Raw genomic sequence first — 20,883 nt, 5'->3', positions numbered from 1 at the left:
AGGAGCCTCTGCCGCTGTGCGCTGCACTCGACGCTAATGGGGAAAATATTTTACCTGCTTATTGCTTCCGCTCTTCGCGTATTCTTTTTAAACACACACACAGATGGAACAAGCGCACAAACGAGTGCGCGCACGAGATTGGGATTCTTTCGTCGAGCGACCCCTTGGTGTGGCCGTCGGTTGGCGGCAACCAAGGTAATATTATTTGCGCCCTGGTGGCGGTAGCAGAGTCCACTTAAACATCCACTTTTGATATCGTCGGGAAGCGATATTACGATTTCGAATTAACCATATCTGTAGATGTTCAACCACTACACTCACGACGATGACTTTGCATATAGAAGCTTTTAATCAATATTCAAGTTGTTTTGTGATATTTTTGTCATCTTTATTTTTGAACATGTTTAGTGATGATATAATTCTGAAACAATCTTTTCTCGCCACCGATTCCCTGATGGTGTTGGGAGCATGCATGCGCCCGCTATCTATGTGACCTTCAAATAAAGTAGAATCCAATTATCGCTGATTATCGATGCCGGCATAATTAATAGCTTATCTAACTGGTTAGCACCCATGTGAATTTTCATGGCTTAAGTGTGAAAACTCGTAGAATCGTTCCAAATTTTAATTAATATATCAGGTCTTGTGTACTTTGAACAACAGTTCACTGAACAAATAAGCAAACAGTGCGCTGCTACACTTTACACTTTCAAACCGCTAGTTTAGATTCCTATTTCTACAATCCATGAGCATATAAAATTAATTTTGTTGTATGCAGATAAGTATTGTAAATATATCAATGTGATATTTTCTTATGGAGTAAATATACCTACGTGTTGGCGCTTCGTATGGGTCGTTCCTCGATTCAGAATTTTATTTTTATGAAATGTCCTGACGCTTTCACTAAGAGATAAAGACGGTCGTCCGCTCCGGCAGCCGGAGCGAGACAGTGCTTCACATTCACTTGTTCCTCCGCCATTTTGCGTTCCCAGGGGAGACGGGCGAGTGCAGTTTCGTGTCCGCATTACTCTTGATTTCCTGCCGTGACGGCCTAGATCCACGATTCTCGCTCTCCTCGCTTGCGTTTCAGGACCTGCCATCGCACTAGCCGCCGTTGGTGCCGCCGCCACCGCCTGCACATTACAAACCTACTGCCGTTGGAAACTCTCCGATTGTGTGAAAACCCTAAACTCAACCCATACAACAGCAAACTTTACAATTCTTCTAAAATGTCTATTTTCTACACATTACACTCTTGTGTGTAGCTATCTTTGAAAGAGTGAGCAATTATAAATGTCTGCATGGGAAGGCGGCATTTTATCGAATCTATTCCGGCGCTGAAATTGAAATTGTCTCTTTGACAGCGACAGGCAGTTTGCACACTTTTCTAATTCAATTTCCATAGTGGGTGGTGCAGTACGCGTGTTTTAGGCAGCGTGTTTGAACGACATTTTCAATTTGTGCGCGGCGCATACACACCTACGCATCCATCGTACAAATGCACCGCACTATAACAAAAGTAATAAGCGCACATTGTGTTGGTGACAATAATAAAGTCTTTTAACGGTTGATAAATTTCCAACTGGCATAACACTGAAACTGCATACAATTAACGATGCACACTAAAATATAACATTGAAATATGTTAAAAGTTTTACACATCCGTGTGGCCAGAATAAATACAGCCGAAACTAAGCCCAAAAGCACGAATTTTTAATGCGTGTTTGTTTGTCTTAGCACACGAATACTAAAACAATGCGCTCATCCTAATTAGAACTTACAAAACAGCTACTTAACGAATCCGCTTCTGAAATATTTAAAACAAACATCTACGTACAATTAGGTATACCTAGGTACCAGCGCACAGAAAAATCTAAATGTAATGTTGTAAGGTCGGTCACACTCTAAACACCGGGTAAACGCATCATACAGGTACGTAGCTGTAAAATAAAAATCTATTTGCTGCTACTTTTCCTTTTGTTTTAGCGTTGAAGCAGCGGTTTGTGTTAATTTTTAAAACCTATTTGCTTGTTTGATTCGTTCCTTTCTACATTTTCTCTTGCCTCACAGCATGCGCGTCGTACATATTAAAACTAAATGTTACACAATAGCATAAATGACTTTTATGAAGCCGAATTTCTTAAAGTTGTTAAAATAAAAAACAATTATTATCGTTTTCAAAGAGAACTTTACCTTATGTAATCACCTTTTGTAATCCGTAACGTCAATGTAAATAAATCACCTTTGTCGTTTTATCGACGCAACTTGCAAGTTTGATTGTTTTCATCAAAGCCGTGGGTCGACGGACGTGCACGTGACCGACACGCGTACCTGTCATCGCACCAGCTCCCCCGTTTTATTATTTCATTAACCCCCGCAACGACAAGCGCGGGTTTTCGGCGCATTGACTTCCACACTCGTGTGAGGAAGCTTTTACTTGACTAAAGATGAGCGATTCAGAGTTATTTGCTGTAGGTACACTTCTTTAAATTTAAATTAAATTATATAAATTAAAGAAATTCTTAAAGTTTAATTTATTTTTGACTGCCTCAGTTGTACGTACAGAGATATTTGTGTGAAATAATGCTTTCCAGAGGAGTCGTATTAATATGAATAGTTACTTCAATGAACATATCCCCAAATGTAACTAAGTGTCAGTATCAATAAATCAGAGATGCCGAACATATTGCGGATCAGTAGTGCAGCCCCCAGCCACGTGCGGCGAATTACTTAGTTCTAATAAACGCATGTATCACAGATCTAAAAGGGGTTTATTTGATGCACAAGTACCTATCTATAAACTACATATCAAATAATTTTATTAAGTTTTTTTGCTATAGGTGCTCTGGTTATATTAGAAGAAATTGAAGTTTTAATATTTTATTTTTGGCGGACTTAATGGGAAATTGGAATGTAGAACTGCTTATTTTATATTTCATCAAAGTAAATTCTTTTTGATAATTTTATGGAAGTCAATAATTACAATTACCTTAGCATGATGCCGTATCACCATTTATTTAAAACTAGCCTTTGCCCGCGACCTCGTCCCGGTAGTGTTTAATAAAAATGTGATTCGTTTTTACTCTTTTGTTCTAGACATATCAATGTTGTTCTAGAGCTATCAAGATATTAAGATTCGCAATTTTATTTTAAAGCAATTAATTATATAACAAATTGCAAATAATGCACTTCAACGAATGAATCAATTCCAACTTTTATTCTATAGAAAAGGGCTGTCTGAAGGGTTTTCCCGGCAATTATTCGAATTTTTCTTGTTGCAAAAACCATCATTGAACTTTTATAAACGTTTTAACAAAAGAATTGGCCAAATTGGTTGAAGGGTTGTTGAGTTACGCGCTTACCAACAGATTTCGCGATTCATTTTTATATTTTAGATTTAATTTGTTGCTGTTAATTTAATAGATTGGTAAACAGAACTAAAAATTGTGAGTAAGACGCAGTCATAGTTCTTTTTATATTTCACATAACAAGTTTTAATTTGCTATGTTTAATGCACTTTTATAAGATTTTGCTTATTACATCAGGAAAGTTTATACGATGAAGGTAAGTATTGTACTTTTCGCATGAATATTAAACGCTTAAAGATTATGAGATTAGGTGCCTCACGATATGTTACGGCGTTTGATTAGTTTTGGTGGATCTGATTACGATGCACCCTCTTTTATGTCGAGCTAATAACCGAAACGCATAAACAGCTGCCCCACATTACACGCCCTGTTTAGACTTGATTCGCATTTATCTTCACGTGTTACAATATTACCAAACGGCTATTCCTATCAAACTGATTTCCGTTTTCTTTTTGCAAACATTCAATTCCAAAACATGATCGGTATACGCGTGGAAAAGTTTTAATATTTAAAAGTTTGCAATTTTTCCGACGTGTCGACTTTACGCCTGAGCGCAGCATGACTGGTGGAGGCGAGCGTACGCTCGAGCGACGGCAGTCAGAATGAATAAGCATTAAAAATAAAAAGGGAAGTGGTGTTTTTTCGACGCGCGATGCGCCGGTCCATTATCTTCTACCACATTAGCCCGTCGCTCCCCGTGAAATATGTATAATAACACCATGCATTATAGAGCAGCGCGCACACGGGCTGCCTTCCCACGAGACGCGCGAATATCACTCGAAATTTTCACGCCGTATGTCAGCTTTTATGTTGCGTATCATACAGGACTCGGCGGCGGCAACTGACAACTAAGCAGGATTGCCAGGGAAGGAGCATTGTCCCTAAATTAATGCTTGTAGGTTAATATAATTCAGTGCCTGCAATTTTTCCATACTAAAAATTTCAAATTGCTAGGTATTCACATGCAAACAAATCAGTTGATTAATTTTAAAACCAACTAAGCAAATAAAACGCGTACTTAAATACTCCAGTACTGATATGAAAGAAAGCATAATTAAAGCAAAGTTAATAAATTATCGCAACGAGTGTTATCTTTCCCCTCGGTTTTGAAACGGAAGGAAATGATCGGCAAATTGTTAGATAACCGGTTTTCTTCTTCGTATAGAAGAACCTATCATCACTCTTTCACTCTTGCCAAATGTATAAAAATTATTATCTGAAAATTGATCCTGTTATCAGTCAGCAGAAATCAAAGATAGAAATTTAAATAAAATGACAGATTATACCGCTGACAAATGATTCTTATCCAAAACTTTTTTGTCATTCTCATTCGACGTATATTAATAAGTGCGCAAAGTTGCTAATTCGTCTTAATGTTTTTGCGTGAAGCCAAATTATAGAAGATGTGCTTCAGGTTTAAGCGAGGGTGTGACTGTGCGGTACGTTCTCCCACCGAAAAGTCGGTGTGTAGAAAATTCTTGAGGAGTCGCGAGTCGCCGCTGTGGTCATCAATCATGAGACGGGACGGTTAGTGACAGGTAGCCCTTAATTAATATAGAAACGCCCCTCCCTGCTTTTCACGTCACCTCTCTAATGGATTTCCACCCCGAATAAACTTTTAAATTACCTTCTGCATAAATCTTATATTATTTATTTACTTAGATATAGACGCCTGTAACAAAGACGTGTGCATACGTTATAAGTAATGTTGGATGTAAAGTTTTTCGTTGAACTTTAGAAACGATCAAATCTTTTAGTATTTTTTACATACTATTAAATGAAGTTGCCTAAGCTGTATTTAAGGTAGTATTAAATATTTTATAATACACAACGTATTTTTGTGTAGTTTTTGGAATAGTGTACCTACTCGTAATTCGTTTTTACTCTCTTGTTCTAGACATAGTAGGTATGTGTCAATTCTATCAATCAGATTCGCAATTTTATATTAAAAAAATTAATTATATATAGAATTGCTAATAATGCACTTCAGCTCGCCATTTCGGATTCAACTATTTAACTATAACTATGTATGATTGAATCTCAATGCCAACTTTAAATCTATGGAAAGGGGCTGCCTTTAGTGTTTTCCCAACAATTATTCATATTTTTCTCGCTGTCTAAACCGTCCTTGGACTTTAACGAACATTTTAAAAACAAAATTGGCCGAATTGGTCTCTGCGTTGTTTAGTTATGCACTTACCAACAGATTTTGCGATTCATTTTAATATTATAGATACATGCATATTATTGTACAAAAAAGTCTTAAGATTGATAGATTTGGTGCCTATTAGATGATTGGGATGCATATGTATTTAATGGGCAACGTGGGCCCCCTGAAACTCAGGTGGCTTAAAAAATTGAGGGACAAAGTGGGCCCCCAAAATTTTTAATAAATAAGAGGGGAAAATAACTCACATCAACAAATTCGAAGTAAGAAATGAAAAAAAAAATGAATGAATTTTTTTATTTTAATAGACACGGCTTATTAGTATTGAATACTGAACAAGGATGTAAAAACTAGTGTAACGAGTGAAAAACGGTTAACAAATCCCTTATTTTCGCTTTTGGGGCCCACTTTGCCCCCCTCTCCCCTATATAAACTTGAAAATGTTAGTTTGGCGAAACGGTTGCTTATTGTTTCCGCATAGAAAGTGTATTTCAGTCATATCTGGAAGACGTCGTGCGAAACCGAAGTGGGTTGCTAGTTTTTATTATAGAATTGAAATAAAATATGAAATAAATAATATTATGTTCATTTTAACTTCCTGATTAAAGTTGCCAATTTGCAGCAGTTGTAGCACCATCGGTGAATTACAATCTGTTGAGCTGTTTGAGCTGTTACAAGACATGTGTACCTACGTACTACAAACGAAAAATAAATGATGATTTTTGCACCTAAAAAATCTTGGTTAGTATGTAATATAAACATTAAAATTAAATCAAAATGCCGTTTTGTGATATTTTTTACTATTATGCCTTTACGAAATCACGTCGTATAATCGTAAAATAAAGATGAGAAATAAAAGAGGTATAAAACGCGAAAAGCCGACCCAAACACTGGCACGGTTGCTGCCATTGTCCTGTACGACCAAGGTAATAGCCACCTCACGTAATGGCTTTTCATATCGCCTGCTAGTATTTGTTTTTGGTTGATTTCACACCTTAGGGTTGAATGTTTCATTTTCACATCCAAATCACTAAATTCAAAACTGAAAAAAACCAGACCTTTCTTGCGTTTGCATAAAAAGTTTGAAAATTTGAGGAATTTTAAACGCGCTGCATTGGCATTCGCACCAACACACACGTTCGGCTCGTGTTTCACTCGTGCGCGGCTTAGCACGGCGGCCGGCTTTACCGGTATTACACTTTATACATAAATCTACAAGATACATAACTCTCCGTAGGGATCAGGTCGCATCGCGTTCGGCCTTTCGGCCACTGCCATTCGCTTCCCTGGGTTTGCCAGTGCGTGTTTCGGTTACGAGCGCCCCCCGCGCGCACCGTTGCCGCCGCCACCGCAACCCACGCGACCGTCGCCCCCACCCTCCGGCCCCTCACACACTATATTATAACCAAACATGTACGTGAATGCGCATCCTGGGTACGTGTATAAATATGATAGAGATTCAAACGCTTCACATACGCGATGCCAATAGGTTTTCGGGTGCCCGTGCATACTATCCAAGTGAACTTAACGAGACCCTCTAGTCGGGGATAGTCTATGTCGAATAGGCGGACAAAATATTTCGACGTGAAAATGGATCACATTGCCTTATACACTGTTTATACACACCGCTGGTTTACTGTTGGATCTCTGGATTGGAATAAAAAACGCACACAAAAAGTGTGGCGTTTTCTTTGGGGGATGGCCATTATAAACACCGGCTGAATTTTAACTGCTGTTTATCGAAACCACATTATAATACGAATCGTTTTCCTTTTTAGTTTTTGTGCTAGAGTTTTATACGTAATACTTAATACATAAAAAAAGAAATATAAAAACCTCAACACATATATCTTGTTATTTATTTATTCTTTATGTTTTATTAAACATTATTTAATTATACTAAATTACTGGTAATAGTCTACTTCAAGTATATTGCAGGTCGTACGGAAATTTAGTGTTTCATAAAAATACCAAATAATACTAATTTATACAACTGTTGCGCCCTCTATGAAGGAATAATCTAAACTCTAGTTTACTGGGCTCTGAATATCACTCAATCAATATTTTCCTTTCTATTCACTACAGTAATCTTTCAAATATTTCAGTGCGAGCAGAGTCCTTTATCATTTATCAGCTCAGTATCTAAATAGGTATAATCACATACAGTTTCCAACCCACAGTGGTCGCACACACAACGCAATCCATACTCAAACAATATTGTTTAGTTTCCTGTTTAACAGTTCTTTCTCTTCAATAATTAGCTCTGCGAGCAGTTTCATCGCTATGTCAATTTGAGCAGGTTGTGCCTTACTGAATGATGCTCGAATGTAATTGCATGCAGCCGTTGGATCCGCCATAAAAGCATGACCCGGAACAAACGTAATCAGCTTTTTTAACCCTCGCGTCATTAACATGTCGTACACATCGCTGATGCCTTTAACTTTTATCCACACAAACATACCACCAGATGGCACCGTCCATTCACAGAGTCCTTTCAAATGCTTATCCATTGATTGGAGAGTCACGTCCCGACGGACTTTGTAATAATCACGGATCGTGTTCAACCGACCCAGGAACGCTTCAAATCCCCATTCATTGAATAGGCTGTTTATGATGATCTGCAAAACAAATTATTTAATTTATCAGCAGTCTGAATTTGTGAATAATCATTCTATTATCTTGCGGTTCGTCTCAAGCAAACAGGAAGCTTAACAAAAAAAACTAAACGACTTCATAATAACACGAATTATAAATTTGGGCTACTTAAAACGCGCCTGGATAATGATTTATAAAACATCCGACACGATAAAAATAGATGAGTCGTATGATGCGTCTAGTGCGGACATTCAACAAGGTTAAAAGCGTTTTTAAAAATAGTTCAAATTTTTGGCACTTATTTTTTGAGTTTCTGACTTATGTTCATCTAAATATCCGTATAAACAATATATTATATTTCTCACCTGACTTAGGGAGCTGGCATGAAGATAGGAGCTCTGAACATGCAATTCAATATTTTGCACCAATTGCTTAGGACCTGTGAGCCAGCCAATGCGCAAACCAGGGCACATAATTTTTGAGAACGAGTCGAATCTCAACACTCTTCCTTCAGTGTCTAATGATAAGAAAGATGGCGTGGTGTGGTCCAAAAAGTGCAGAAAATAATATGCGTCATCCTCCAAGATAATTATGTTGTACTTGCAGCAAATATTGTAGATTTTCTGACGTCTATCAAGAGGAATTGTGGTTCCGGTTGGATTGGAAGCTAAATAGCAATAACATTATGAAATTATTTGATTTAGAGGAATAAAAATTAATAATTACCCGTGGGATTTAGATACATCAATTTGGGCATGCGCAGAGCACTGTTTTGCTCACATTGTAATTTCCAGTTTTCAAGGACTTCTTCTAACAATTCGGGAACCATTCCATCTTGATCCTGATCCACAGGTAGAATAGTTGGCTTGAAAGCTTTCAACTATAGGAAAATAGACATTGTTTAGCAAATAATATTAATGTTATTAATTAATTATTACCACAGCCTCAGTGCCGGCATAAAGTGGATTCTGTACTAATATGGAATCACCTTCAACCATACACATTTCAATTGATCGACTAATGCCATCTTGTGAGCCAACCGTGACCAAAACTTCGCTGCGATCCCAATTTGGCGGGTTGTGTACAAATTTGGTGAACTCTTTTAGAGTTTTCAGTAAAGGCGGATATCCCTGGGTAGGGTTGTACTGCAATGCTGCAGACAATTCGGGCTGCCCCAATTGAACCATATGACCATCTTTTAAACTAATGGAAATATTTTCAAATGGGAATGTTGTTTCGTTCGGCATGCCTTCAGCCAAAGAAATAGATTCTTTTGGCGCGCTATAATGGCGTTTTGCTGAGAACATTTTAAAACAATTTTTTCTCTTTCAAATTTTTATAATAAATTACAAAACTTACTTAATTCTCTGGTAATGGCAGGTCGCCGTCTTCCTGCATGTTGATTAATAAAATAACTATAATCCATTTTATTTTTATTTATTTTTAAATTTAAATTTTTCTGCTCTCGCGAGTTATCCGGGTACTTTGCAAATACTTTGCCAAATGCGCGCCGAATGTATGAACGGATCAGTCAGAGTTTGGTGCTGACGCAATACGCGTAGGTTAACGATCAGCGCGTTATTTTAACGAATAACGAAAGCGAAAAGATGCCAAGCCCCCATGCCGCGTCGTCTTATATACGTTGGCATGGATGATGTAATACGGCAATGCTTTGACGTAGAAAACGAGCAATTTACAATTTATTCGTTGGACGCGAATTGTGATGCGCTCGTTCGCCAAGATTCGCTAATGGACTAACAGTTAGTGCAGCTTGCGTTGTTTCCGTTTCACCTTGTCAATAAACAACATTTCATTGTTAAGGACAAAATGAAAACAAAAATAAAGCTATTTATATTTGCACTCTCTTGTTACATTTATTACTTAATATTTTTGTTTGCGTCGGCCAGCAAAAACATAATTCCTGTGGCACATGGATGTGCTTAATAGTTTTAAACGTAAGACCTAAACATCTATAGTTGAAATTTAAGGGGCACACCTAGTGTGAAATTTTCAAAAAATCGAAAATTTTTTTTACCATATTTCGATAGGCTATACCGTTAAAAATAACATACTAAAATTTTAACTCTATATCTGAGATAGTTTTTGAGTAACAGCCATTTAAAAGAGTTGCCGCTCGGCAGTTAGATAGTTGCATTTTATCTTTAAACGCGTTTTTCTCGAAACAGCATTTTTCGAATTTGCTGGAGTGATTACTTGGAGACAAATGATCCGATCGTTATCAAATTTTTTTGCATCTCCTCTAGATAGTTCTCCATACAATGACCCTCCAGTTTTTTGATCTGACCAAAAATCGAATTTTGGCAGGCCAAAAACGACCAAAATTTAGGGAAATTTTTTATTTTTTTGATTGCCCGCGGGTCATTGTACAGACAATATGTTTTAGTTTAAGGAGATTTTTTTGTTTGGTTTTATTGACGGAGAAGGCTGCAATCACTCCAGCAGTGGAGGACCTTTTTTTGGCGCCGCTGGAGATCGCGTGTCATTTCAAAAATATTTATTATTTTATTTCAAAAATTTTACTGTGTATTCTCAAAACATGTATAAATATACCCTCAAAATTTTAAATAGGTGGATTCACTAGCTTTTCTTTTTTTTTAATTCCCAAAAATGGCAATTTTTTAGGTTGTCACACTAGGTGTGCCCCTTAAAAAAGTAACATGCTCAGCCAGTTATTTTGCATACTGAATTAATAATGCATAGTTTGAAAAACACATTAATAATAATAGGAACAAACTCCGGTTTTCCGAATGTGACTACGGAATCAGCTGATCAACTAATTATGTTCTAGTGTTTTGTTCATAATGCGCAATAATTCAATTGTTTCTAGGAAATATGTTAACTTACATTAATCAAAATTCAAAAGTCATAATCAGGTTTGTCGAACAGTATTTTTCAATAAATTTTTACTTGCTTTTATTTAAGAATACATAATTTGGTTGTGGTGGTAATATTGTGCAACATTTTAAACTTATAAATGGATTTTAACTGAGAGAGCTTAAGTCAATTTGCACTGGAATATTGATGAATCGACAATTGTTTTGCCGGTGAGGGCAACGTCAGGAGGCGTCAGGAGGTTGCATATTCTATCTCCGTTCCATATCTTTTTATGGCCAAAATTTGATTTAAATATGCATCAAACGCAATTTGATGGCCCCAGATAACCAAATCAGTGGCCCATTAGCTCAGTTGGTTAGAGCGTCTCGCTAATAACGCGAAGGTCGCGGGTTCGATCCCCTCATGGGCCATTATTTTGTTTATATGTCCAAAATTTGGTCTAATGATGTTTCAATCGCAATTTGATGAACCCATATAACCAAATCTGTGGCCCATTAGCTCAGTTGGTTAGAGCGTCGTGCTAATAACGCGAAGGTCGCGGGTTCGATCCCCTCATGGGCCAATATTTTGTTTATATGGCCAAAATTTGGTATAATGATGTTTCAATTGCAATTTGATGACCCCCAATAACCAAATTTGTGGCCCATTAGCTCAGTTGGTTAGAGCGTCGTGCTAATAACGCGAAGGTCGCGGGTTCGATCCCCTCATGGGCCAATATTTTGTTTATATGACCAAAATTTGGTATAATGATGCTTCAATTGCAATTTGATGACCCCCAATAACCAAATCTGTGGCCCATTAGCTCAGTTGGTTAGAGCGTCGTGCTAATAACGCGAAGGTCGCGGGTTCGATCCCCTCATGGGCCAATATTTTGTTTATATGGCCAAAATTTGGTCTAATGATGTTTCAATCGCAATTTGATGAACCCATATAACCAAATCTGTGGCCCATTAGCTCAGTTGGTTAGAGCGTCGTGCTAATAACGCGAAGGTCGCGGGTTCGATCCCCTCATGGGCCAATATTTTGTTTATATGGCCAAAATTTGGTCTAATGATGTTTCAATTGCAATTTGATGACCCCCAATAACCAAATTTATGGCCCATTAGCTCAGTTGGTTAGAGCGTCGTGCTAATAACGCGAAGGTCGCGGGTTCGATCCCCTCATGGGCCAATATTTTATTTATATGGCCAAAATTTGGTCTAATGATGTTTCGATCGCAATTTGATGACTCCCAATAACCAAATCTGTGGCCCATTAGCTCAGTTGGTTAGAGCGTCGTGCTAATAACGCGAAGGTCGCGGGTTCGATCCCCTCATGGGCCAATATTTTATTTATATGGCCAAAGTTAGGTCTAATGATGTTTCAATTGCAATTTGATGAATCCATATAACCAAATCTGTGGCCCATTAACTCCGTTGGTTAGAGCGTCGTGCTAATAACACGAAAGTTGCAGGATCGATCACCTCATGCTAAAATGTTTCGTATTAATTGCCAACAATTTGTATCAACAGAAATTTGATGTATTTTGCGTATCAAAAGAAGAAAAGGTGTTAACCTAAGATAAAAATGCGGAACTAAAGTTTTGTTGGAGAATTTTGAATAAGATGAATAAGTATGTTTTCAATTAAAGGAGAGTATTTAAGAGCATAGTAAATAGGTATATTGCAATTGCTTTAGGAATGCCAAGCAAAAACGGTTTACTGAGTGACACTGCTGTGCATCGAAAACCGCTCATTAAAGGTCACTTTTTACACGGTTTGGGACCGGGCCCGATCTTTGCATGTTTGGCTAGACATATTTTAGAGTTTATAGATTACGTGCTTACGAAACCGAGTACAGTAGACCATCTCCCAACAACCAGTTATAATTAATTAAAAAGTAGTTATTTTGATATATGAGTGCGATTTTGAGCAAAAACCTGATAAGGAAACTTTATTTTATTATGCATTAAAGGGAGAACGGAACATTATTGATCCTATGGGTGCATGCGTGTAGTTCTTTGTGAAGTAATGCTTTGATTTTGTGTAAATATCGATTTTTTCAATTTGATATTTTACTCTATTAAAAATTTCCAAATACAAAAATATAAAATAAATACTTACACCTACACCTATTTAGCAATTTCATTATTAATCTTTTATTAATCAATTATTTAACAATAATCGTGTTTAGTTAGCCTACAACCCACAAACCTACAAAATGAACATTTATTAATTTGCTTTTATTAATTATTTATAGCCAATTAATTTTAATTAACTATTGTTTGAATAATTAATCAATAATTTTATAAATATCAGTATTATCGGTATACCAATTTTTTGATTCACAAAATACTGGACCGCTATGGTATCAGTCTGGAAACACAGGTATTGAACTCAAAATTCATATTCCTACACACACACACACTTAGTGTCAAAAACGGTAATGTAAAAACTACCACTAAAAACAAATGCAGTGTTTCGGATAAAAATGACAGAAATTTCCAAAACAAAAACTAGAAGTGTGCATAAACAAGCAATATTTTCTACAGAATTCTTTTATGAAACTACACAGAGTTGACTATATGTATGCTAGTTTGTATATTCCAACACAGAGGTCCCTAGTAAGCTGCAAAAGAAAATGATATTGGATTACAATCTTGCTAATGAAAATGTAATCGATCTGAACAGCAAATTGAGTCCTGTGGTAATATATCATTAAAAACAAACCACATTTTAATTATACTTGAAAAAAATATTTTACTTTTCAAAATTTTCTTTACGATGAAACGAAGAGCAAGCATCTATATATAATAGTATTGCATTAGTACCTAAATCTTCATTGGCACTTTCAGTTTGTTGTTTACTTGTCGACTTGCCTAAAGTGAAATATCAATTTTAAAGTTTATTTAATCGGAAAGATAATTACAGATGGCACATTATCGTTGGAGTCCGGCGGCGGTCCGTAATTTAATTATCTCATGTCCCCCACATAAAACACGATTAAACGGGGTGATTCAAATTCGATTCGCGTTTAATATCGATGTTTGCGTACGATCTTGTCAACGCGCATTAATTTTTGCTTAAACTTGTTATTGCAACCCCTTCATACGTTCTGAATTGATTGAAAAGTTAACCATTTTCTATCTGCAGCACACATTTGATTATTTTAGTTTGTATTAAGAATATTTGTAAGTTCTACTTGTATAGAATCTTAAATATTACTGTTATACACATAAACACTTACCTATTATCTATATAATAGAATTAAACAAATATTTTTATACAAATACCTACTTTTAAATATAATAAATTGAAGGTATTGCTGATGTAAAACCTAGAAATTTAGTGTTGTATAAAATAAGACATACCTAATTAAAAAGAAAATGTTGTTATTATTTTGTTTAATTTGAAATCTGCGCCAGAATTGCCCCTACGAAAGGCGGAAAAAGGATGTGATAATAATTTAATAGCAATTGCGCTGCTTTATAACGAGGATATTGTTTTTATGCAATTACAGCGACGGCAGGTACACGGCTAAACTGAGTAACCAGCAACAGCGCTGCATCGTGTCGGCAAATAAAAACGCACTTCATTAAACATTTAATTAGATTCGCAAACGTTAATTGACATTTCTAACTGTTTTGTTGGCGTCGCAACGCTCACGTTCGCGTTCTGTATTCTGCTTTCTCCGGCATTTACGTGTCGCATCTTATTTTCACCGTGACTATTTAAAATAACACAATTATTTATCTTCCTACACCCTACACTCAAAAATTTGCATTTGTTTTTAATAAACAGAAAACAAGTAAATGTTTACACCTATAAAATAAAATAAAAAATAGCATTTTAAGAAATTATTTGCTGCGGTAATTTATTAATTCGATCGTTGATTCGTTTTAATTTTAGATTAAATGCGAAAGACTTCGTTAAAGAGAAATTGAACTGAAAAGACGTTTGATGCATTTTCTTCATTTAAAAGCACGCGCTGTACTAATTGAAATCCATTTCCAATTCGCGTCTCATTTCCAAAGTGATCGGAAATTGTCTCGTCCTTACAAATGCAGACATTTTGAATGAAAAAAATGCGCTAGTAGCGACTTTTTGCAATTTTTTTCTTCTTATTAATCGTTCTGTATTAGCAGATACCTAAATAAGCAATGATTGGACTTCAGGCTTCATTACACCTTCTGGAATATATTCCGTATATATTCAGAGCAAACTAGTAATTAAAATCGAATTTATGAATTTATTACTTTTTCAATTTGATTTTCCAGTATCTAGTTATTCGAATATAGATGGGTGTTTTTTGTTTAGTAAAATCTTGGTTTTTAATGTTTATTAACATGATACTAAACGTTTGGCATGCCATCAAATGAAATTTGCAACGCGAACATCAACCCCAAACTGCCCGCCAAAGTATAACTGTTTCGAAGTCTATTAAACATGTGCGCCCCTTCATGTTTGTCAAACACGCCGAATAGTTATGCCGCATCTCATCGTCACCCCTCTAACGGTGCCGGCAGCGTCAAAAACATAATAAAAGGACCATTATAGAGACATATTCACCCCAGGGCAGGAAACGTAATGATTTTTTGAACGCAATTAGGTTTGTTGAGACCGTTTAGTCACTCTGCACCACGCCACGCAATGCTACATATGAAGAGCACACATAATCAACTCGTGTATATGAAAAGTATTGTAACAACATTTGGCGTGTGGGAGGTGCACATCCCGCACACAAACGCCCCATTGTTTCAGCACAATGCGCCGTGCGGCGTAATTCGATAACGCAAAATATGAATATGATGCAGCGCCAAATCAAATCAACCCAACAACCCCACGTCTTATATGCTAAAAAATCGGAATTAAACATTGCATCCCCCCAGGTTTTACGTTTATGAATGATTCAACATTCATTGTGCTGCTCTTCATGCAAAAACTTCCGATGAGTGCGTTGCATTGTTGTGGTTGTTGAGTGTGTAGCAAACATTGGACGGCATTGCACAATATGTGCCATTGTGTTTAGAGGTGAGAATATTATTTACAGCTCGACGCTCATGGACAGCGGAGACGACCAATCCGCCAATGAACATGGCACAATAGATGATGTAATGCTCATTCGCACTCATATGCGAAGATGCACACACATAGACACATCATATTCACTTCAGGTAGCTTATATGTAATCAGTCACCTTTTGGATGGGTTTGATGGTTGACTGGACGAATGCCCACAAGCAGTATTTAGGTATTAAGGGTAAGTTTATCATTAGCTTGTAAGAGCTTTGATTCACGAAAGCTTTTAAGGCGTTCGATGATGTTTTGGAGATGCTTATATTGCCATAACACACGCAATGTTTGATGAATCCGATTTTCTAGATCATGGTGCTTACAGTTTTTCTATAGACTACAAGCCATGCGTAAAGTTTCAGCAGTTTAAGCTGCTTTACAGGTAAATATACGAAAACAATTCTCTGGCTGTGAGTTAGAAATGAGCTCCCTAGTTATTTGACGACACCAAAACCAGAGACATTGTACTTTTATGAAGCAATACTTCGTAATTATTTTTCTATTAGGGACGAGAGACACAGTGTAGTCTATTTGCGTGAGGCCCCATTTTCGAAGCCGTGAATGTAACAGCCGTGGAAATGTAACAACGAGATTTGTTGTCGCTTAGTTTTGTTGTTGGGTTTGTTGATTCTGACTGTTTGCTGTGGCGCGAATGGAAACGACGGAAACGCGCGCACAGCAATCAAAATGAACGTGTGTTTATTTTCACATTGTTAGTGCAGTTCCCAAACACAATATTGAGGACAAATCCCGATCTCGCGTTCTACGCACGGATATATACACATAGGTACACACACAAACACACATGCGCATGGGGTGGAGACGCCGAGAGGATAACGACATAAGGACATAACTAGTTTAGGGCGCGCGAGCGCGGGGCCCCCCCGGAGGCTAATCGGCGCCTGAATTGTATTGTTTACAGTTGTATCTGCTCGTATTATGTGCATTGTGTGTTGAAGTACAATACCGCTTTTTACCTTTGCACCAGGCCAGCCATATAGAAACTGGCTTATACTTCCTCCTCCCTATCTCATGCATCCGAGGGTCTATTGTCACCTTGGGTAAATGTAAAAACCACAAGCGATTACCCATCCAACACACCAACAAACCAATTAATGATCTTACTTTCTGAATTTTATTTTTGTTCGTTTTCTTCGTTTGTAACTTTGTTATTCTCGTTAAGACAAAGCGTAAGCCACAACGAGGAGAATTACATTTTCTTATCGAATTCGTTTCATTGTCGTTGAAAATACATGTGCGTTTGTTATTCTACGAAATTCTATTACAATGATATTAGGTTCGAATGTGAAACAATTGCCTGCCGTTTTTCCCATTTCGAGATCACCGCTCCGTGTGCCGCCGAAATCAAACAACGCGAGCATGCCCTTCGTCCTCCCTAGCGAAAGTCAAACATGTGTTCGCAAAGGAAATGAACTCGTCGAAGCGATTTATGAAAATTTTTATTTTCATTCCGATACTCACGCGAATACAAAAAATGCGGTGATGGTGATGAAAATGCGTGTCCACAAAGAACAAACGCCATGACACATGCGAGTAATTGAAAACGTGCATTGCAAAACGCGGAAATTGAATCGCTGTCATACAGATATATAAAACAGGAAAAAAGCTGAAGATAATTGGTAACAATTTATATTTTGTTTGTTGTTGTGGCACATGTGAATTTCCTTCATATTTCGGTGGTTTTTGAATGTGGGCCTCTGTAAATGCTGTTTGTTGATTAAACCGCTTTCATATCCAACCTGCCATGTGGAAAATAATTTCGTCCTCGCGCTTTTACAATCTCCAATGAAAATATAATTAATGATTGCGTTTTATTGTGAATTAAAATTGAACGAATGCATTCAGATACAATCTGTCAGAAGATGAAAATATATTAAATTAATCTTAACGTGTAGGTATGTATTGTCCCGTAATTAGTTTAAAAAGAATGACGTCAGATTACTGCATTATTTAATTATATTAAAATAGAAATCAAAGAAGTAATTTTTATAGGTTAGTTTTTGTCGTAGGTACACTGTGTGTAATAAATATTAAACAAATAAAAACAATGATAACGCACGAAATTAAATTCCCAATATTAAAAATGTTATTAAAAGGCATTTAGTATTTTATAAATGTGTAAATCAATAACCGTCCATTTATCGCTAACGACACAAAACAAATAAAACTTAATTGCTTTTTATAAACATCATCCACGAACGTTTTTCCGCCGCACACTCTTCCACTCACTCGCCAGACAAATGAATGTGTGTTGTGTTTTTTTTTCATCATTCGAAATTGCGGTTTTGAATGGTCGAATTTATGTACTCTGCACGCTGCAATTCGTTGATTATTTGCGTTTGGTTGACGTTTGGCATTTGTGATATACAAGCGGGCGCCATGTACACTTTCAACGAGTTTCGCTCTCGACACAATCATTGTTCTGACCATAATTTAATCATCGACAGCGCAATCATTTTCCATTTATGTTTTAATTTATCGATTTGTGGATTAAGAACAAGGCATGGGTAGGTATACTTTTTGTACTGTATAGGACTTTTATAACCGAAAATCGAAGATCTTTATCTTTGGTATTCATAATTTCTATGCACACTAATACCTATTATATTGGCACATCTTATCTGAAAATTTTATCATCCGTTCAATCTTCGGCATAATATATCCTTGATCTTGTTTTATTAAGTCTCCTTTAGTTGGAACTTCTTATTCTTCGTATGAAACGGAAAGTGTGCTCAAACACAATAAGCCCGAACGCACAATCATAAAATGCTTAAAATGTTTGCTTCATTTGCGGTATGTAACAGAGTTAAAAATCGTGCCATATGCATAATATGATATTAAAGTAATTTTCAATGATGCTCTGTTGCGCATGTGCTCTATGATTATGATTTAATAAAAACTCTGCAATCAGACCGCATGCAGGGCACACTAACAAAGCAGCAGCGATAAAAAGGTACGATTAAATTGAGGTGTTCTTATCAATCTCGGCGCGACAGATGTCACCCTATTGAAAATTACTCTGCGGGATATTTGGCGAAACAAACGTTACTTTTTAAGGGTTAAACAAGCGTATAAATTCTAATATTTGATTATGCGATATGATGTAGCAATGTAAATCCCTAAATTATAGGCTTTTACTTTCTTTTAAATCCAAAACATGCATAATCACATTCGGATTAGTTAGCGCTGAACGCGCAACAAACTTGAAAAGCACTCAAAGATGTAGTATTAAAAACGTGCCGCTTGTCATGTTTTATAAATTTTTAAATGTATAACGAGGGTTGTATCTCCAACACACCTTTCTGTTGAGAGGGTTATTTTTTCTGCCTGGACCGGTAAAACTTATCAAATCCCAAACAGGGTTGTTGCTTGATGAAAAGGGTTGATAAAACTGTATCGGAATTAAGTTGCTAATAATTTGTATAGTATTTTTTACGTAGGTTTAACCTAACCTAACATAACTTAACCTAACTATACCTAAACATATGCAGCAATTTTTTTGTTCCGAGGTGTAATTGTATTGCAAATATTATTGACAACTTTAACGCCCACATTGTATCTAAAAAGGTGTTATGTGCATGTTAACACATATGACACTTCAAAAGAAAAAAATACGTTAACATTTCACAAATCTGTATATAAATGCTTAGCTACTTCAAGTTTGTAATGGGGCGTATATAATGAGAACAAAGTTTTTGTTATTTTATAACAACTTGGACAAAACACGACATTGTCCACATTGTGGGTAATGCGGCTAATATAGTCAATATCTTTCCTGTGTTGTTATTCATTGTGAATAGTGGACAAAACTTGAAAAGAGCATAAGTTTGAGTCTGAGCTTGTTCGCCACCGTAAACTTGTAAACACAGCTAACTTCATTCGAAACCTTTGTGAATGATTGCCGGTCGGAATATTGCATTTCAACCATCTCTACTTTCCTGCATTCATTCAGACGCGTCTTTGCTACTTTTCGTGTTTATACGCACTCCGCCTTCAATGTTTACAGTATCTTTGCGGATCTTGTGAGCTGGCCGGCGAGAGCTTTTCCCGTCAGCGGGTGAGCGCAAGGGGATGGCGATTGTTCGATTGCGGTTTGTTTGGGGTTCGAGGATGTGCCCCGCTGCGACTTGGCCCGTGTCGTCCACCCACACCATTGCAACAGGAACTGCAATCTGCTCCAACCAAACAGTAAACACACAATTGGTATCTGGTGGATATCTTGCTGAAATTCAGGTAAAATTAGCTTATTATGTTAGATTATTGTGACGGTTGCATATAGTAACAACATTTTCCGCTTTGTGTGCATGTCGCTAGTGTCATTTGTAGATGACATTTGGTGTACAATTAGTTTCCCATTAAAAGACTTGTTGTGAGTCTATATCAACATCATAAAATCAAATTAGAGGGGTGAGCGACGCCGCACAAAGCGAACGCAACATGAAACAATGATAACGTGTGTTGAACATCAACCCCTGCTGCACGTTATTCTTCTTTTTGCGTCTTCCTACTCTCTGTGTGTGTCGCTTGATTCGCTCTGTCTGATGTATTCCTGCGCAGTAAATGCACGTAACAATGTTCCAATTTGATGCTAAACGGGCCATTGTATCTTGGAAAATATAATAAAACGATTTTTATATGGTATACGCTGTGCTGCCCTCGCATCTGGCATTTGGCGAGTGCGCGCCATGCTGGCTATACATAGGCAACCCAATGTGTATATCTTCGCGCGGCTAATCTTATTACGTACTCCATTTTTGCAGCGTCCCGCGCGCCGAGCGTCGCGCAATTCAATTTAAAAGTCATTTGTACCGTACACGAATATTGTT

At 36.9% G+C, this 20,883-nt stretch overlaps 1 protein-coding gene and 7 non-coding genes across 8 annotated transcripts; 7 read left to right on the top strand and 1 right to left on the bottom strand.

Annotated features, from left to right (window-relative positions):
* Positions 1-7,382: 7,382 nt before the first annotated feature.
* LOC135798758 (kynurenine/alpha-aminoadipate aminotransferase, mitochondrial) lies at positions 7,383-9,747 on the bottom strand. The gene is made up of 5 exons (XM_065311704.1): positions 9,490-9,747; positions 9,069-9,427; positions 8,857-9,010; positions 8,496-8,797; positions 7,383-8,153 (listed from the first exon to the last, which is right to left on the bottom strand). Exons 1-5 carry the CDS (start codon positions 9,554-9,556, stop codon positions 7,743-7,745), a joined length of 1,293 nt encoding a protein of 430 aa, XP_065167776.1. The 5' UTR covers positions 9,557-9,747; the 3' UTR covers positions 7,383-7,742.
* A 1,575-nt stretch (positions 9,748-11,322) lies between these two features.
* TRNAI-AAU (transfer RNA isoleucine (anticodon AAU)) lies at positions 11,323-11,396 on the top strand. The gene has a single exon. It is a non-coding gene; the product is annotated as a tRNA-Ile (tRNA).
* Positions 11,397-11,474: 78 nt separating this feature from the next.
* On the top strand, positions 11,475-11,548 carry TRNAI-AAU (transfer RNA isoleucine (anticodon AAU)). Its single transcript has one exon. It is a non-coding gene; the product is annotated as a tRNA-Ile (tRNA).
* A 78-nt stretch (positions 11,549-11,626) lies between these two features.
* On the top strand, positions 11,627-11,700 carry TRNAI-AAU (transfer RNA isoleucine (anticodon AAU)). The gene has a single exon. It is a non-coding gene; the product is annotated as a tRNA-Ile (tRNA).
* Positions 11,701-11,778: 78 nt separating this feature from the next.
* On the top strand, positions 11,779-11,852 carry TRNAI-AAU (transfer RNA isoleucine (anticodon AAU)). The gene has a single exon. It is a non-coding gene; the product is annotated as a tRNA-Ile (tRNA).
* A 78-nt stretch (positions 11,853-11,930) lies between these two features.
* On the top strand, positions 11,931-12,004 carry TRNAI-AAU (transfer RNA isoleucine (anticodon AAU)). Its single transcript has one exon. It is a non-coding gene; the product is annotated as a tRNA-Ile (tRNA).
* A 78-nt stretch (positions 12,005-12,082) lies between these two features.
* Positions 12,083-12,156, top strand: TRNAI-AAU (transfer RNA isoleucine (anticodon AAU)). Its single transcript has one exon. It is a non-coding gene; the product is annotated as a tRNA-Ile (tRNA).
* A 78-nt stretch (positions 12,157-12,234) lies between these two features.
* Positions 12,235-12,308, top strand: TRNAI-AAU (transfer RNA isoleucine (anticodon AAU)). Its single transcript has one exon. It is a non-coding gene; the product is annotated as a tRNA-Ile (tRNA).
* The last annotated feature ends 8,575 nt before the right edge of the window (positions 12,309-20,883 follow it).

The sequence above is a fragment of the Atheta coriaria genome, unplaced genomic scaffold, assembly GCF_025399875.1.
Source record: "Atheta coriaria isolate IRGN ID8LTWV9N9 unplaced genomic scaffold, Caltech_Dcor_3.1 hic_scaffold_9_pilon, whole genome shotgun sequence".
Taxonomy (NCBI): Eukaryota; Metazoa; Arthropoda; class Insecta; order Coleoptera; family Staphylinidae; genus Dalotia; species Dalotia coriaria.
Note: the sequence above shows the minus strand (reverse complement) of the source record. Positions and strands in the feature narration are given on the sequence as shown.